This window comes from Apteryx mantelli, chromosome 12 (assembly GCF_036417845.1).
Source record: "Apteryx mantelli isolate bAptMan1 chromosome 12, bAptMan1.hap1, whole genome shotgun sequence".
NCBI classification, from domain to species: domain Eukaryota; kingdom Metazoa; phylum Chordata; class Aves; order Apterygiformes; family Apterygidae; genus Apteryx; species Apteryx mantelli.
In genome coordinates, this window is record NC_089989.1 from 19256882 (window position 1) to 19270119 (window position 13238).

Here is a 13238-nt window from a genome sequence, read left to right on the forward strand (position 1 = left end):
CAATGTCTGGGATTTGTCTGGAGAAGAATGCTCCCAATAAAGTAATGGATAGATGTAGTCGGATGTTTACCAGTTGAGTGCATTTTTGATGTTTTAAGGTTGTCGTCTTTAGAAAGTCATCCCACTGATATTAGTCTTTCCTTTTATTTGTTTGACTTGAGCCGTCGAAAACAAACTTTTAAAATAAACTAATTCTGTAAAACTTCAGTGAATAGTTCACTAGATGGTGTTGGAGACAGAAAAAAGGCATCAAATAATCAGTGATCATTTCTTAGCTGTTAACTTTAATAAAGTAGCGCGAGTACCACAGCTGAGGATCAGCGCCATGAAGAATGAGTTCCTGTATAAGTAAAAAGTCAGTTCCTGCTCTGATCAGCTCTGGCACGTGGCACCGAGTTGGTGAAATCATGTTCTGTGTTGGAAGTATTGCAAAATACTTCACACATTGGACGGCTCCGGTGCTCCTGCGCTGTTGCTGAGCCCCCGGAGGCTGGGAAAGGCTCTCGAGAGGTGTCCACCACGGCCACCCACCCACCCACCCAAGGGTGGCCTTGGTGCCGCAGGTGGGATTACTGACAGCTGCTGCTGCTCCTCAAAGGTTTCGAAAGGGTGGAAGGAGATTACCCTGCTCCTGCTCCAGTCCTTTTTCTCATGCTTTGAAGATGTTTGTTTTGTTTTGCCCTTTTCACGAAAGCGTGATGTGGTTACCCCTGGCCGGCTGGTGGTCAGCAAGAGCCCTTTCCCGAAATGCGTTTCCGCAGCGCGGTGGCTAGCACGGCTGTTTCACGCCGTGTCTTCATGCAGGCGACAGTTCTGGCCTAAGCAGGAGACTTTGCACATGTCCTGGTTGAATCGGATCCTTTGTGTTTTTCAGGCTGTTTCTCCGATTCTCAAGATCATTTTGAATTCTGTCCTTGCCTACAGTATATTGCAATCCCTTCAGGCTTTTCACTGTCCACAAATCAATAAGTGTACTGTTAAGTAGTTTATTATCACTGGGTTGCTCTGACCCACATTCAGTTTTATACCGTGTATACATGTCAGGTTCAGACATCTTTTTTTTTTTTTTTAAACTTTTTTAATAAATGCCAATAAACTGGTAAATACCAGCTATGGACATCCTTGTAATGCTATAAAGGTGCTTTATCCCGGCATAGCTTCTTTCCTGTGCTGCACAGTAGTCACTGTGCCAAGTTCAGCCTTGAAAATTTGGAGTTGTGCTGCTTTGTGCAGGCATGTGTGGTTGAAGGGCTGGGAGTTCTGTGCAGAGACAGCCATTCATTGATACTACAACAAATGCGGAATAAATAATAGTATTCTTCCCCTTGGCAGCTCAAGATGAGTGTATTTTAAGAGGCTGCCACCCTGCCACTGCTATGATTATTGTTTGTTCTTGTAACAGAAACAGTGCAGTATAATCCATTGCCATAGTTTAACCTTCTTTATCGCAAACCTTGTGAAGCGGTCTGTAATCCCAGAGGAGGAAAGTGATATTATTTAAGCTTTGTTGCTGTTCCAATTAAATCCTTGCTTCTGTGCAAAATACCTTGCTGTAAAAGGAACAGTGCTGAAGTGGTCCATTTGTGGAGGCTTCTCTGTTTGATTCTCAGTGCTCCATCATCGTCATCTCTCCCAATAATTAGACAACAAAACAGGACGAGCCGTGTCACCCTGCAGATGCATTGTAAAGCTAAGTGCATTCAATGACCCAAAGCGTGGCATTATCTCGTGTAATGCGTACCTCAGAGTATCTCATTGTGCTTGTAACAGTTTCAGTATTTTTAATTGCCATTTATGTATCCAACCCTTAGAAAACTGTGCGCATCAGGCTTTAATAGTTTGTAATTACATGACTTGAAGTTTTAGATCAGGTTCCCTGTATCTACAATAGCATTTTAACAGCTTTTCACTTCTTCTGAACAGGAGCTCTCATACTCCTTAAAGAGCATGAATGTAGCTCCTTGAATGTAGCTCTTGGATTTTTTTTTTTTTTCCTGGCAGCTATGGATCAATTAATTTCTCATTTGTGGTAGATAATATTTTTATAAAAAAAATGAAGTTGAAATGATTTATACACACTTCAACACATTAAAAAAGGGAAGGTTAAAAATCACATCTGAAGTGGCAGTAGTTAAAATACAATTACACCTCCCCAAGGTAGCATGGCAGAAGAAAATATTTTAAAAGTTCTCTCTGAACGTTTAAAAATTCAATTAACATCATCGAAATACAAGCCTAGAGACTTGACTGCAGAGGAGCAGTTGCTACCCAAGTTCTTGAGCTTATATAGAGTAACTTTAAGCCTTGTCAGCTGGCTTCATCAAAACTACTCCCAGTGCATGAAGTGAAACAGCTAGGTAAATCTTTGCAGAGTCTGGATCTGTTCTTCATGGAAGGGCATAGAAGAGCATGGGGGCAGCTGGATCATCTGGTTTCTTTCTTAAGACAAAAGTGTAGGAAAACAGTCCTTTCCCCCCCTTTTTTTTAAACCCCTCTGTCAACGCTTCTGCATGCCTCGTGCTAACACTTAGGAAAAGGTTGTCAGGCAGCGGTGCTGGCCGGTGGCCGTTACCCCTCTCCGTCGGCCGCTTGCCCTCCCTTTGCCTCAGTTTCCCTGCTTGTACAGCAAGAGCAGTTGTGGCAATTAGAGGAAGCTGCTGCTGAAGATGCTCCAGCCTGGGTTGTTCTCTGCTATCCCGGTGATGATTTTAGGGGAAGAAGCGGCCTTTTGCAGAACTCGCAGCTCCCTTGGTTTTGTGTTTTAGGGCAGAACTGCCAAACTGAGGATCTGAGCTGTGTACTCCACCCCTTTGCACTCTCCCCTTAGCTGCATGCTGCTCCCAGGGATATCATTCCCATACGTATCTCTGCTAGCCGGTCCAGCACACCACCTTGCCTCAGGGGGGCTTAGTGTTGAACTGAAATATGCAAAAATTGGCTCTCTCCTGTCCTGCAGGTCAGAGAAGTTTGACCGATTTCAGCTGAGTACCTAGCATCGTCAAGCCCAGCAAAACGGGCAAGCTGGGCAGCAGCAGCAGAAGGGGTGTTTCAATTTTCTGATTTGAAGGGAAATTAAATAATGGTGGTGAGTGCCTCTTGGTTCAGTGGAGGATGCTTAGCTGCTCTGTTACACTTTCCTTTGATTATTTTTATCAGCACTATCAGTTGAGGCTACAATGTGGCTGGCAGTGTAATTTTTCCCAGTTTCAGGACACTCACACTCTCCTCTGTAGCTTTCAGAGCAGATGCACTTAATGAAAAGTGTGTAGCCTTCAAACTGTGACCCATCTTTAAGTTATGAGTGCAACTCCACTCCCTTTTTAAAGTCTTGGGCCAGATCCTGTACTCCTTGAAATCCATACCATGGATGTATGTAATTACTGTTGATGTAAATAAGACCAGGGTTGAATCCTCCTCTACTCTGTCTTGCTTGGCCTTTCTAACAGCGACACAACTAATTCTAGTTCTTGACCTGAATGATGACAAGCTATCACTAAATGCTATGCTGACCTTGATAGTTGTGAGAACAACATTAGCTGAAAATATTTTCACCTTAGTTTGGTAGAAATTTCTTTCTAAGAAATACTAAGAAATATTAGGATATGAAGTAACAGGAGAGTTTTCCAATTACAGTTCTTTCGTACAGGTTAATACATTTTATTAAAAATAGCTCAGACCTGCATCCAGCAGAGGAAACATCAGCTTCCTTTCCCAGAGGACTTTATGCTCACTGTGCCTAAATACATTCATTTTGTGTTATTATTTCCTCCCCTTGTAGTTAGGTATCAGAGGAGTGGTGTCTGGGAGGGGGATTGGGACACTTGGAGCAAGGAGTTGCGAGGTTGCTCCGCTCGGTTAGTGACCTGCTGGTGGCAACTCAGGGTGTGGGTTTGGGTGCCCATCCTGTACAGCTGGGGTAACTACAGTGACCTTCCTGTGCAAACACTGCAAGGTCCATCCACGAAGCTTAGCCTGGCCACTGAGCGTATTAGCGTAAGGTATTCAGAGATGCAGCGTTGTCCGGTCCTGCAGAACGCTCTGGGGTGGAAGGGCCTGGAAGCACTTTTTGGCACGATACCGTGAAACAAAACGATGCCAGCAGAGAGAGGTTTTGGTGGGACTGTGTCACATGCAAAATCCTTCCAGACAAGGGGTCTAAGGGCAAGCGTTTCCTTGCCCAGGACTGGCTTGCGTGGGTTGCTCGAAGGCCTTCTCTGCTGTTCGGCAGGATAAACACTGTGCCGAGATAAGAGGGTTGGCAGTGATTTCAGTGGGCAGCCCGACTTCCTGCTTGATTTATCAGCCTTGGCATCAATACTTCCTGCCATTTTACATTCTTATCAGCCACCCAGATTTCACCACATTGTTTTTCTAATTAACGTTCTTTCTCTTCCCCGCCACGATCAGCTGGAGGCCTTCTATTCCATATTTACCACCGAACAGCAAGACCATGTCAAGTCCGTGGAGTATTTGAGGAATAACTTCCGACCGCAGCATAACCTGAACGACAGGAAGGTGTCGAAGTCTGCTGTGAAGGATGCTTGGAGCCACGATATGACAGACATCTTGGAAAACCCACTCGGTACAGAAGCTTCCAAAGGTAGCGTAGGATTATGAATTTTGCACTTGAATAACAAGAGATATTTTTTGGTCTACTTTGTCATTATATCGTGTTGAGTATAGCTGTAAGTTACCAAAGAAATAACACAGTGTATGCAGGTATTCTTTGTTTGCATATCTCAATAAATTAACTAATCTTAGGTGTGCACACAGTTTCCTGTGAAACTGGCTGTCACAAGATACTGTGGAGATGAAGACCCAGAATGAGTTAGTCTCAATTCAACCTATGTCCTTGTTTATCCTGACTGGCCTTAGGCCCTTAGAGATGCCTAAAACCCAGGAAACATTGAGGGACAGTGGCAGAGGTAAAATTTAGGCCCCGTGTGAATGTTGGTTTAAGGGTTTAGCACTGACTCAGTGGGTGTTTGAATGGGGATAGGGTATCCAGATGTGGTTATGGTTTTCATTTTTACAGTAACAAGGCTTTTGAAGAGCCATTGACCTTTTCATTCAACATATGTATCAACCTTTTGGCAATGATGACTGGGGAAAAAACTCTTCCATATTAGACAGGTTATTTTATAATGTCTTGCTGAAGTGTTTCACGTGCCTTTCTGTAGAGCAGCTGGTGCTTGCTTCTGTCAGAAGCTGGATAATGAGCTAGATGGAGGGGGTTTGGGAAGGAGGTGGCAGTAGCTGCACTGGCACAAACAGCCCCGGCTACAGGAACACATCAAAAATTCTGAGAGAAATGTGTACTGGATAAAATAAGACTAGAAGTAAGTATCATTTGCTACCTTTATTTTCCTTGATTTTACTGAATTTTATTTATAGCTAGAGGAGGAATGATGTATGCTTCCCAGTCTTGAGGCTCAAGAAATGCTTGGTGCTTAACCAATCCTAGGTAGAGGTATAGGAGAGGGGGGCAGTTTGCCAGAAGGAAACAACTAAGTGGATTTACAAGCCGCCCTTCTGTACCTGGCATTTTCACCTGGCCAGGCACAGCGAATGTAGTTTTTAGAGGACGTGAATCATGAAAACAGCTGTGTTCAGCAGCCTCACCCTCCCAAGAGTGTGCTGGAAGAGTGTATTTCTCAGGGCTCATTATTCTGTGAGTGTGCCTATTTTTATATATATAATATACACGTACATAAACCTCATGTTCATTAAAGGCAGCCTTGGGATAGAGAATTTGTATCAGAAGTGAGAAGGAGATCTTGGGAATGAAGAGACCCCACCATGCTCTGATGCTCTGGTCTGCAGTTTTCAGTCAGTGTTTTAACAGTAACATGTGTCAATATTTATTTTTTCAGATCTATCCTGTGTATGTGTTGCTTACCCAGAGCAGTGATGAAAGTTAATAGGTTACGTTTTGTTAAAAGTGACAAAACTGACTAGTTTTTATTTTGAGTGCGGCTGAGGTACCTCTGGCACATGTGGTGTAATATTCAAGAAGGTTTTACTGCTTTGGCCACATGCCTGAATATTCCTTGCATCACTGGATGGTTTTTAAGATTTTAAAATTCTTTGGGTGATTTTCACACCCATAGTAATAGTTGAAACACACAGTCATGACTGAGCTTTACAAACACTGAGGTCTGAAGTTAGTGGGCTAATCTTGGAGTGAGAAGTGTTGATACCGATGGGGCACTTGAAGTAACTGGAAAGATTCCCGTTTGTTGAGCTGTAAGGATTCCTTAAGCCCAGACTCAACCAAGTGCACATGGTTTACTTAAACCAAGTGCACTGGAGTGAGGGACGTGCGTAAACATCAGTCTCTGCTTAGGTATCGTGCTACCTGGGCGCTTAACGCCTTACGTGGTTGGGGACTGGTTTGCTGAGAAACTTCTCCTGGGTCCTTTCCCAACACAAATGGTTAGTCCAGGTCCCGTAACGCTCTGTACCTGTTCCTGCCTGGGAATTTGGGCTTACAACGTGCTCAACAGAGGTCCTTCAGTTGGGGAACGCGCATCCCCCTGTGATCTGACATGACTCGGGATGATGCTCGTCAGTGGGTTTTTTTCCCTCGAGCTTTTGCTGTAGGAGGTTAATGGTGGGGCAGCCAGTCTTTTTGCACCAGCTCTGTCAACTTGTCACTTTTTGAGTTGTGTGCACACCAGGGGACAATGAAAATAGGTGCTTTTTTTTTTATGAACTTAAAAATAAATAGGTTGCTGCAGTGTTACTAACAAAACGGATTGTAGCGTATCCTCCAAAGGTTACAGGGATGAGTTATAGCCGTTCCAGAGATGTAACAACTCGGATGTTTCTGGCCTCTTCTTTGACAAAGGTGAACAGTGATGATGTGCCTGGTCCACTGCACATTCTGAACTACTGACATATAAATAAAGCGAGTTGAAGTCATAATACTTGAGTGAAAGCAAAACCTATTGTTTATTCAGCTAGTAAATACAGTGCCTCTTTATATAGTGTCATTCATGCAAAAGTACTGAGAAGCTGAGTGCGCAGAGCACTTCTCAGCCAGGCTTTCTAGCATACAAATGTAAGAATATAGTGTTAGCATAACAAATTTATTCTATGCAGATTCCTCTGCACACCTCATAGTTGCATCTCAATGCTTTCCACATTGCATTAGGCAGTATGACCAATGTCTGTCACATGTTGGCTCCTGCATGCCCTCCTGTGCTTAGATGTGTATGTTGTAGAAGAAGGCAAGGTCAAGAAAATGTGTCTCTTGCTTGCTGCAAGGTGGTATGGTTTGTGATGGTCTTCAGCTCTGGGGGGGGAGTCCGGATTTGTTTGTCGGTGTGAATTTTTGCAATTTGTTTCTTCTGTCACACTCTATTAAGTCTGTGGGCAGTGCTGCTAATCTAGAAAACAGTGTAGCATTCGTTATGCAAGCCTTTCTTGTTTTGGAGGAAAATGTGCCCAGAACAATTTGCATAATGTTCAGAATAATTTTCAGAATCCCCTGGTGAACAGTGCATTTCAGATCTGTACAAAGCAATGCAGTTGTTCATTGACAAACTTAGTATCCTGAACAGTTGGGCACTGAACAGGAATGCCTTTTCTGCTAGATATCAAAGCTATCTGGGGTCACAGAACTGAGACCAGCTAGCATAAACAGCAGATACGTTGCAGGAAAGCTATTTCTCACTTTATGCAAGACCTCTGATTATTTCCTTAGCAAAGCCCCATAACTGGTAGCATTTGGTAAATAAAATGTCTTCTGGGAATGGCTGTTTTAGGTCAACTAAAACTGTCAGTGAATTTGGATCCAGTTTGTTAGCCAGTATGAATGTTACCAGTCTTTTGTTTTGTAGCTACCCTCCTCTTTTTTTTTTTTTTTTTAAAGAGGGAAACTATTTTTAAAGATAGTTTACAATAATCAGAATACAAGATGGTAAAAATATTTTAGTTAATTTGATATAGTGTGGAGGGCTAATTTTTCCCTTCAGATGGGGAGTAAAAACTCCAGTGTTTCTTTTGTGTTAGTATTTAGCCAGAAGGTTTTCTTTGGTTACATTATCTCATTCCTTCCTTCTGTTGGCAAAAGCTGATTTAAAACAGTTCTCTTGAGGACTGCTTGTACGCCTGAAATGAAAGCATATGCATAAGACCTTTGCTGAATCAGAGCTCGTGAGCTGAGCTTAATTCTTAAGTTGACCCTGGAGCTGTTTCAAGAAACCATACAGATCATCTTTAAATATCTTATTTTCAAAATATACCATTCAAGAGGTACAATATTCAGATATGTAGTAGTAGCAACTGGTGGATTGATTATAACCCATCAGACAACAATAATTTTTAAGAGGAGGAAACTTGCTAAAGATTCAAGATATACAATGGATCATGCCATTAAGTCATGCAGGTGATCAGGCCTGTTAAATTTATCAAAAAGACTCACCATCGTTACAGTACTGATTTATATAAAGTTTTTCAAAGTTGAAGGTTCTCTGTGCAGACTTATACAACAGAGAATATATTATTAAGGTATTCACCAGATACTGTAAATAATAGACAGTGGCAGCATTTGATTTTTTGCACATGACCATCTCTGTTAAAACTGTCTCCTCTTTTATGTGGCCTGTCCTCTCTGGCTCAGGATCGTGTTGCTCTGTCACATCACATATTGCACTCCTGGCTTTTCGTAGGCTGCTTCCAAGCAGCTATGCCAAAGTGATTGCTAATTATTTATTAGCTTAATCATGCACATTGCTCTTAGGGGACAAGTAAAGAGAATCCTTACATAAGAGACCACACAGTCCAAGGACCTGACTCTGCAACTCTGTATGTTCTTTATGGCTTTCATATGTTGTCCCATCAAGCAGAGATGTAGTTACAAAACATTACTGTTTCAGTAAAAGTACAGGCAAGGAAGCTGAGGAGGGAATGGTGTTTCATTTCTGTGTTTCAAGAGGTACCCTGTGTGCAGCAGAATATCTGCCCATCTGATTTTGCTGCTGGTTAGGACCATCAGATATTGTTTGTCTTTATGATTTTTTAACTCTGAGGGAGAAAAAAAAAGAGCTTTAACCTTTCTGTCTCATTAAATGTGCTGCAAGCCTCACGACATTTAAACAAGCATCCCGTGTGAGGGGCTCTTGACATCAGAGTTTTCTTTCAGAGATGCCTGATTACTTCCCCAAAGGTGTCTGATTACTCTTTGCTGGAGTCTCAGATGATGCTGTTTGCCATCAGTGGGAATTCGCCTTAGAGTACCGTCTTTAATTATGATCCTCGACTAAGTTAAATAATGAGCAGTCATAAATTCACTCTGGTCGAACTTACGTAGCTTTGGACTCTAAATCAACAACTGGGACATGTCTCTAGTAGTCTGCAGGTAAACATTTTCCTTAGCGCTCCTTGTTAAGACGTGGCAATGTGCAGTTTGAACGTCATTGTAACTTAATGCCATTAAAACTATCCAGAAGCTATTTGGATTTTACCACCCACACGCTTTGCACTGGAGGCATGGCTCCAACTGTGGAGCTAGTGTCAAAGGTGTAGCACTGCTCAAGCAAAGCAGTTTAGTTCAGATTCTCTATTTCACAGCTCCTGACATCAAAAATGAAACTAAGGCCTCCTATGAAGGTACTGCCTCTTCTGCATGGCATCACATCCTTGTGTTGGAGTGCATCTCCAATTTAGCCTTATCCAAAATCATCTGAATTCTTCCGGAGAGTAAACACAGAGCAGTGACACCATCATTTTGAGGCAGATAGTTGAGGCATTGACAGTAATATTTCTGAATGAAAACAAGTTATTTGTCTCATTTATAGCCTTTGTTATTACTCCCAGTAATTTGTTTTTGCTTTCTAAATGCCCATGTTTTATGAGAACTCTCTCCCAACAGCCTCGGAGTCTCTTCATGTCCTCCAGGTCTCTCTGGGGGTCCAAAAAGAGCATTAGGCAGCCAAGTTCTCCTCTTAAAGAAAGTCATTTATATATTTTCGTCTAACCTAAATGACCACAAAATATTGTATGGCAGTAAGTGTAACCAAAGCAACAAAATTGTAAATGCAAAGTTAAAATTGTAAGTTATTGGCATCTTAACTTGGAATTGCTAAAACAAAATGATGCTACTTATTTTCTTTAAGTATCTTTAGTTAGGGGAAAAAGCAAATAAGCAAGAAGCTTTTTTAGTTAATTTACCATATGTTTTCCATTACAGTTGATTGTTCCTGTCCGTTGGAAGAATCTGTTTTGCAGATTAATTTCTTCATAGATTAAACACGTCTTTTCAGTTTCCCTGGGTGACTGGACTTTCTTACTTTCCTTTCTGATTTTGTTTTGTTATGAAGATATCCCACATCCATTCCCCTTCCTTTGACAGCGTATGGTACCGGATCAGGGTCTTGCTCTGTAGTCCTTGGTCCTTGTGCACGTGGTTCTCTCGGAGCATGGGATGAAAAGCAGGAGGGGACAGAAAACCACCCAGGTGCAAGACAAAGCGTTAAGGTCAAAGGAAAAAAAAGGGACCCATTTTGAAAGGGAATTGGCTACAAAACGGCGTGATACATACCTGACCTAAGCCTCACATTTTTGCTTATAGTGGTTGTGATCTGCGAGCTTCTGAATTTACCCGCAGATGCTTTTGCCTGGTTATACTGTGAGCAGTGTGTGTATCTCTACCCAAATGCCACGGATAGCTTGCTGGTAGGTTCATTAATAAGCAATGAGTAACTGCTTGCACTTGTTTAGAGATTATAAGGGCCCAAACCAAGAGAAGGGGAATTCAGTGTGAAAGTTTTGACGTGGGTTGGGTTCACAGCTGCCGCTAATGAGTGCTCGCAGGGGAGACTTGGTGATTTATCCCATGCGGGTGCTGGTTTTAATTGCAGTTGGGACTGTACCTTGGACCATGACTACCTGCAGCACCTCCTGCTCTTTGGAAAAAGCCTCCAGCAGCCAGGGCAGGGAAGCCACTTTCCCTTTTGAGCCAGGCATCCCACAGACAGGTGGCAGATGCGGTGCCTGCCCGGCCCCTTGCTCTCGTGCCCGTGCGTCCCAGGAGCGCCCTGTGCAAGTGCCACTCATCGGGATGTCAGAAAGGGTCATCTGCTGCAAAGGCACTTCCTTCCAGAGGAAATCCTGCTTTCTCCTGCTGTCGACGCAATGCCTGGCTCCGGGCTCGGTCACTCCTAGAGTGTCAGGCATACTGTGCAAATAAGGGCATGGGTGTACATTTTTAAACAAGTCACCTCCTCTGTGTGTATAATATAAACACAAAAATTGCAGGGTAAATCCTCGTCGGGCATCAACTGGCCCGGCATGGCGTTTGACCGGACGAGGCTGATTTGGGCCAGCGCTGCAGAAACGCTACTTGTGGAACATATGAAATATTTGGGCTGAAGCACAACAAAGTAAAACACACAGTTCCTGCCTTTCAGTAAAGCAGGATCTGTTGCTGCGATGCCATGGAAACTCCAATGCTACAAAGAAACCCATACAGGAAGGAATCAAACGCCCTCCGAATGCTAGTTGTATATTCCCCTCAGGGAATGGGCAGCAGCAGAAGGGGCAAAATCTCCGCTTCCCAAAACCCCTCCGCCAGGAGTGCTCCAAGGGCAGGTTGGCTCGGGAGGTCATTTCACAGGGCTCATAAAACACATACGGGGTCTGTCCGTGCCCCTCGCACCTTAAGGAACGACCCCGTGCGTTTGCAGCATAGCGAAAGGTAAGAGCAGGGAAGATAAATAGGCTGTCTCCTAGCTACATTCTGCCTCTGGATTGAAGCAGATCAACACAAATATTTGCGTGTACGGCGTGTAGCCTGCAAATGCCTGCTAGCAAATTGCAGGCAAAAGTAAAGGAAAAAATGCACGCTTCTCTTTAAAGCAATTATCCTTATATATTAATAATGTCATTTATAAGCGCTGCAAGAAGTTAACAATGTAAGCGAAAGCATGGCGGAGAACTGCAAGCGTTTGGGAAAAGGAGAGGGGGCAAGTGTGGTAAGCGTGCCTCTTAGCGCTCTTCTGTGTATTAAACCCCGTGTCGTCTCTGTGTATGATCCTCGTAGTCTATTTGTTATCCTTGGGGAGCGCAGCCCTCGCTGAACTCAGAGATTGAATCAGACAGCCAAAAGAATGGTATTGTTTTTTATGGCGCTCCTTCTGTTCTCGGGCATTTCCATTGAGTCACGCCAATGTAAGGAGGCTGAATCGGGCACTTTTATTACTTCCTTTACCATGACACTGTTGGCATGGCGCTTAAAGCCAGTGTGAGTTTTCTCCTTGCAGTATCACCCATGTGAGGACTTATTTTGTTCTGAGGGTCTAATAATGAAAAAGAATAAATATGCGTGTATATATAGATATATGTATTTGAAAGTCTGTTTCTTCGTTTCCCCGCTAGTGATTAAAATGGCATTGCTTTTGTCCTGCTGGCAGGCAGGTTTCCCTGGGCCGTAGAGCCGAGCGAGTTCAGGGCAGGATTTTGCCGACAGCTCGGGCATCGATGATGCTGTTATCAGGCTTTTCTGAAATCAGCCAGGAAACTTGTGGCTCAGTTGGGCTCGCACAAACATCCTTCTGGTTTTATGGCGAGATCCCTCAGGGCAGGGCTCTGCTTCGGTCCGGCTGGTGGCAGAGCCCTGGGTGCTGCTCTTTCCTGCTAGCCATGTCCCGCAGAAAGCCCCACGGGTCCCTGCCTGGCTCCCACCTGCCTCCAGCAGCCCCTTTCCTCTCTATTTACCCGTTAATCTGCATTCCCAAGAGCTACTTCAACCCAGGTCTTCAAGCAGCTTCACGAGTTGCTATTTAAAATAGCAAGAAAACCGCATCTTGATTCGGATGTGTTTTCTCCCTCCACATGCTCATTGCCTCAGAAGATCCCCGTCCGTCTCAGCATGAGGGATTCGGGACTTCTCGTACGCCTTGCTTTCCTGTGCAAGGAAATGTCAGAGTTTCATCACACGATATATATCCCACAGTACCGCACGTATAGGAACAGCAGCTTTGTACCGCTGAGACAGGCAGAAGGAGGGAGAGAGTGGGATTTTCCAAAAGAGGGCATAGCGCAGCTAGAAATAACTGCCTTTAAAGTGGTGACATTTTTATGCACAGAAGAGCTAACTTAAAACATTTTTAGAGGATTTTATAGATCCCTCTGAGCCCTGTACCACTGGATTCATCATATGAGGCACCTGTGCTACAGGAGGAAGATATACAAGAAATAACCCAAAATTCGGTTCTTGAGCTCTCTCAAACCTT

The 13238-nt window shown here is 43.6% G+C and overlaps 1 protein-coding gene across 3 annotated transcripts in view; it reads left to right on the forward strand.

Annotated features, from left to right (window-relative positions):
• The window catches only part of PTPRG (protein tyrosine phosphatase receptor type G), a 412828-nt gene that overhangs the window by 310886 nt on the left and 88704 nt on the right, over positions 1-13238 (forward strand). For all 3 annotated transcript variants that reach the window (XM_067303422.1, XM_067303421.1, XM_067303423.1), the window contains one exon: positions 4408-4600. In XM_067303422.1, the coding sequence (XP_067159523.1) occupies positions 4408-4600 (193 nt within the window). The remainder of the gene's footprint in view (positions 1-4407; positions 4601-13238) is intronic.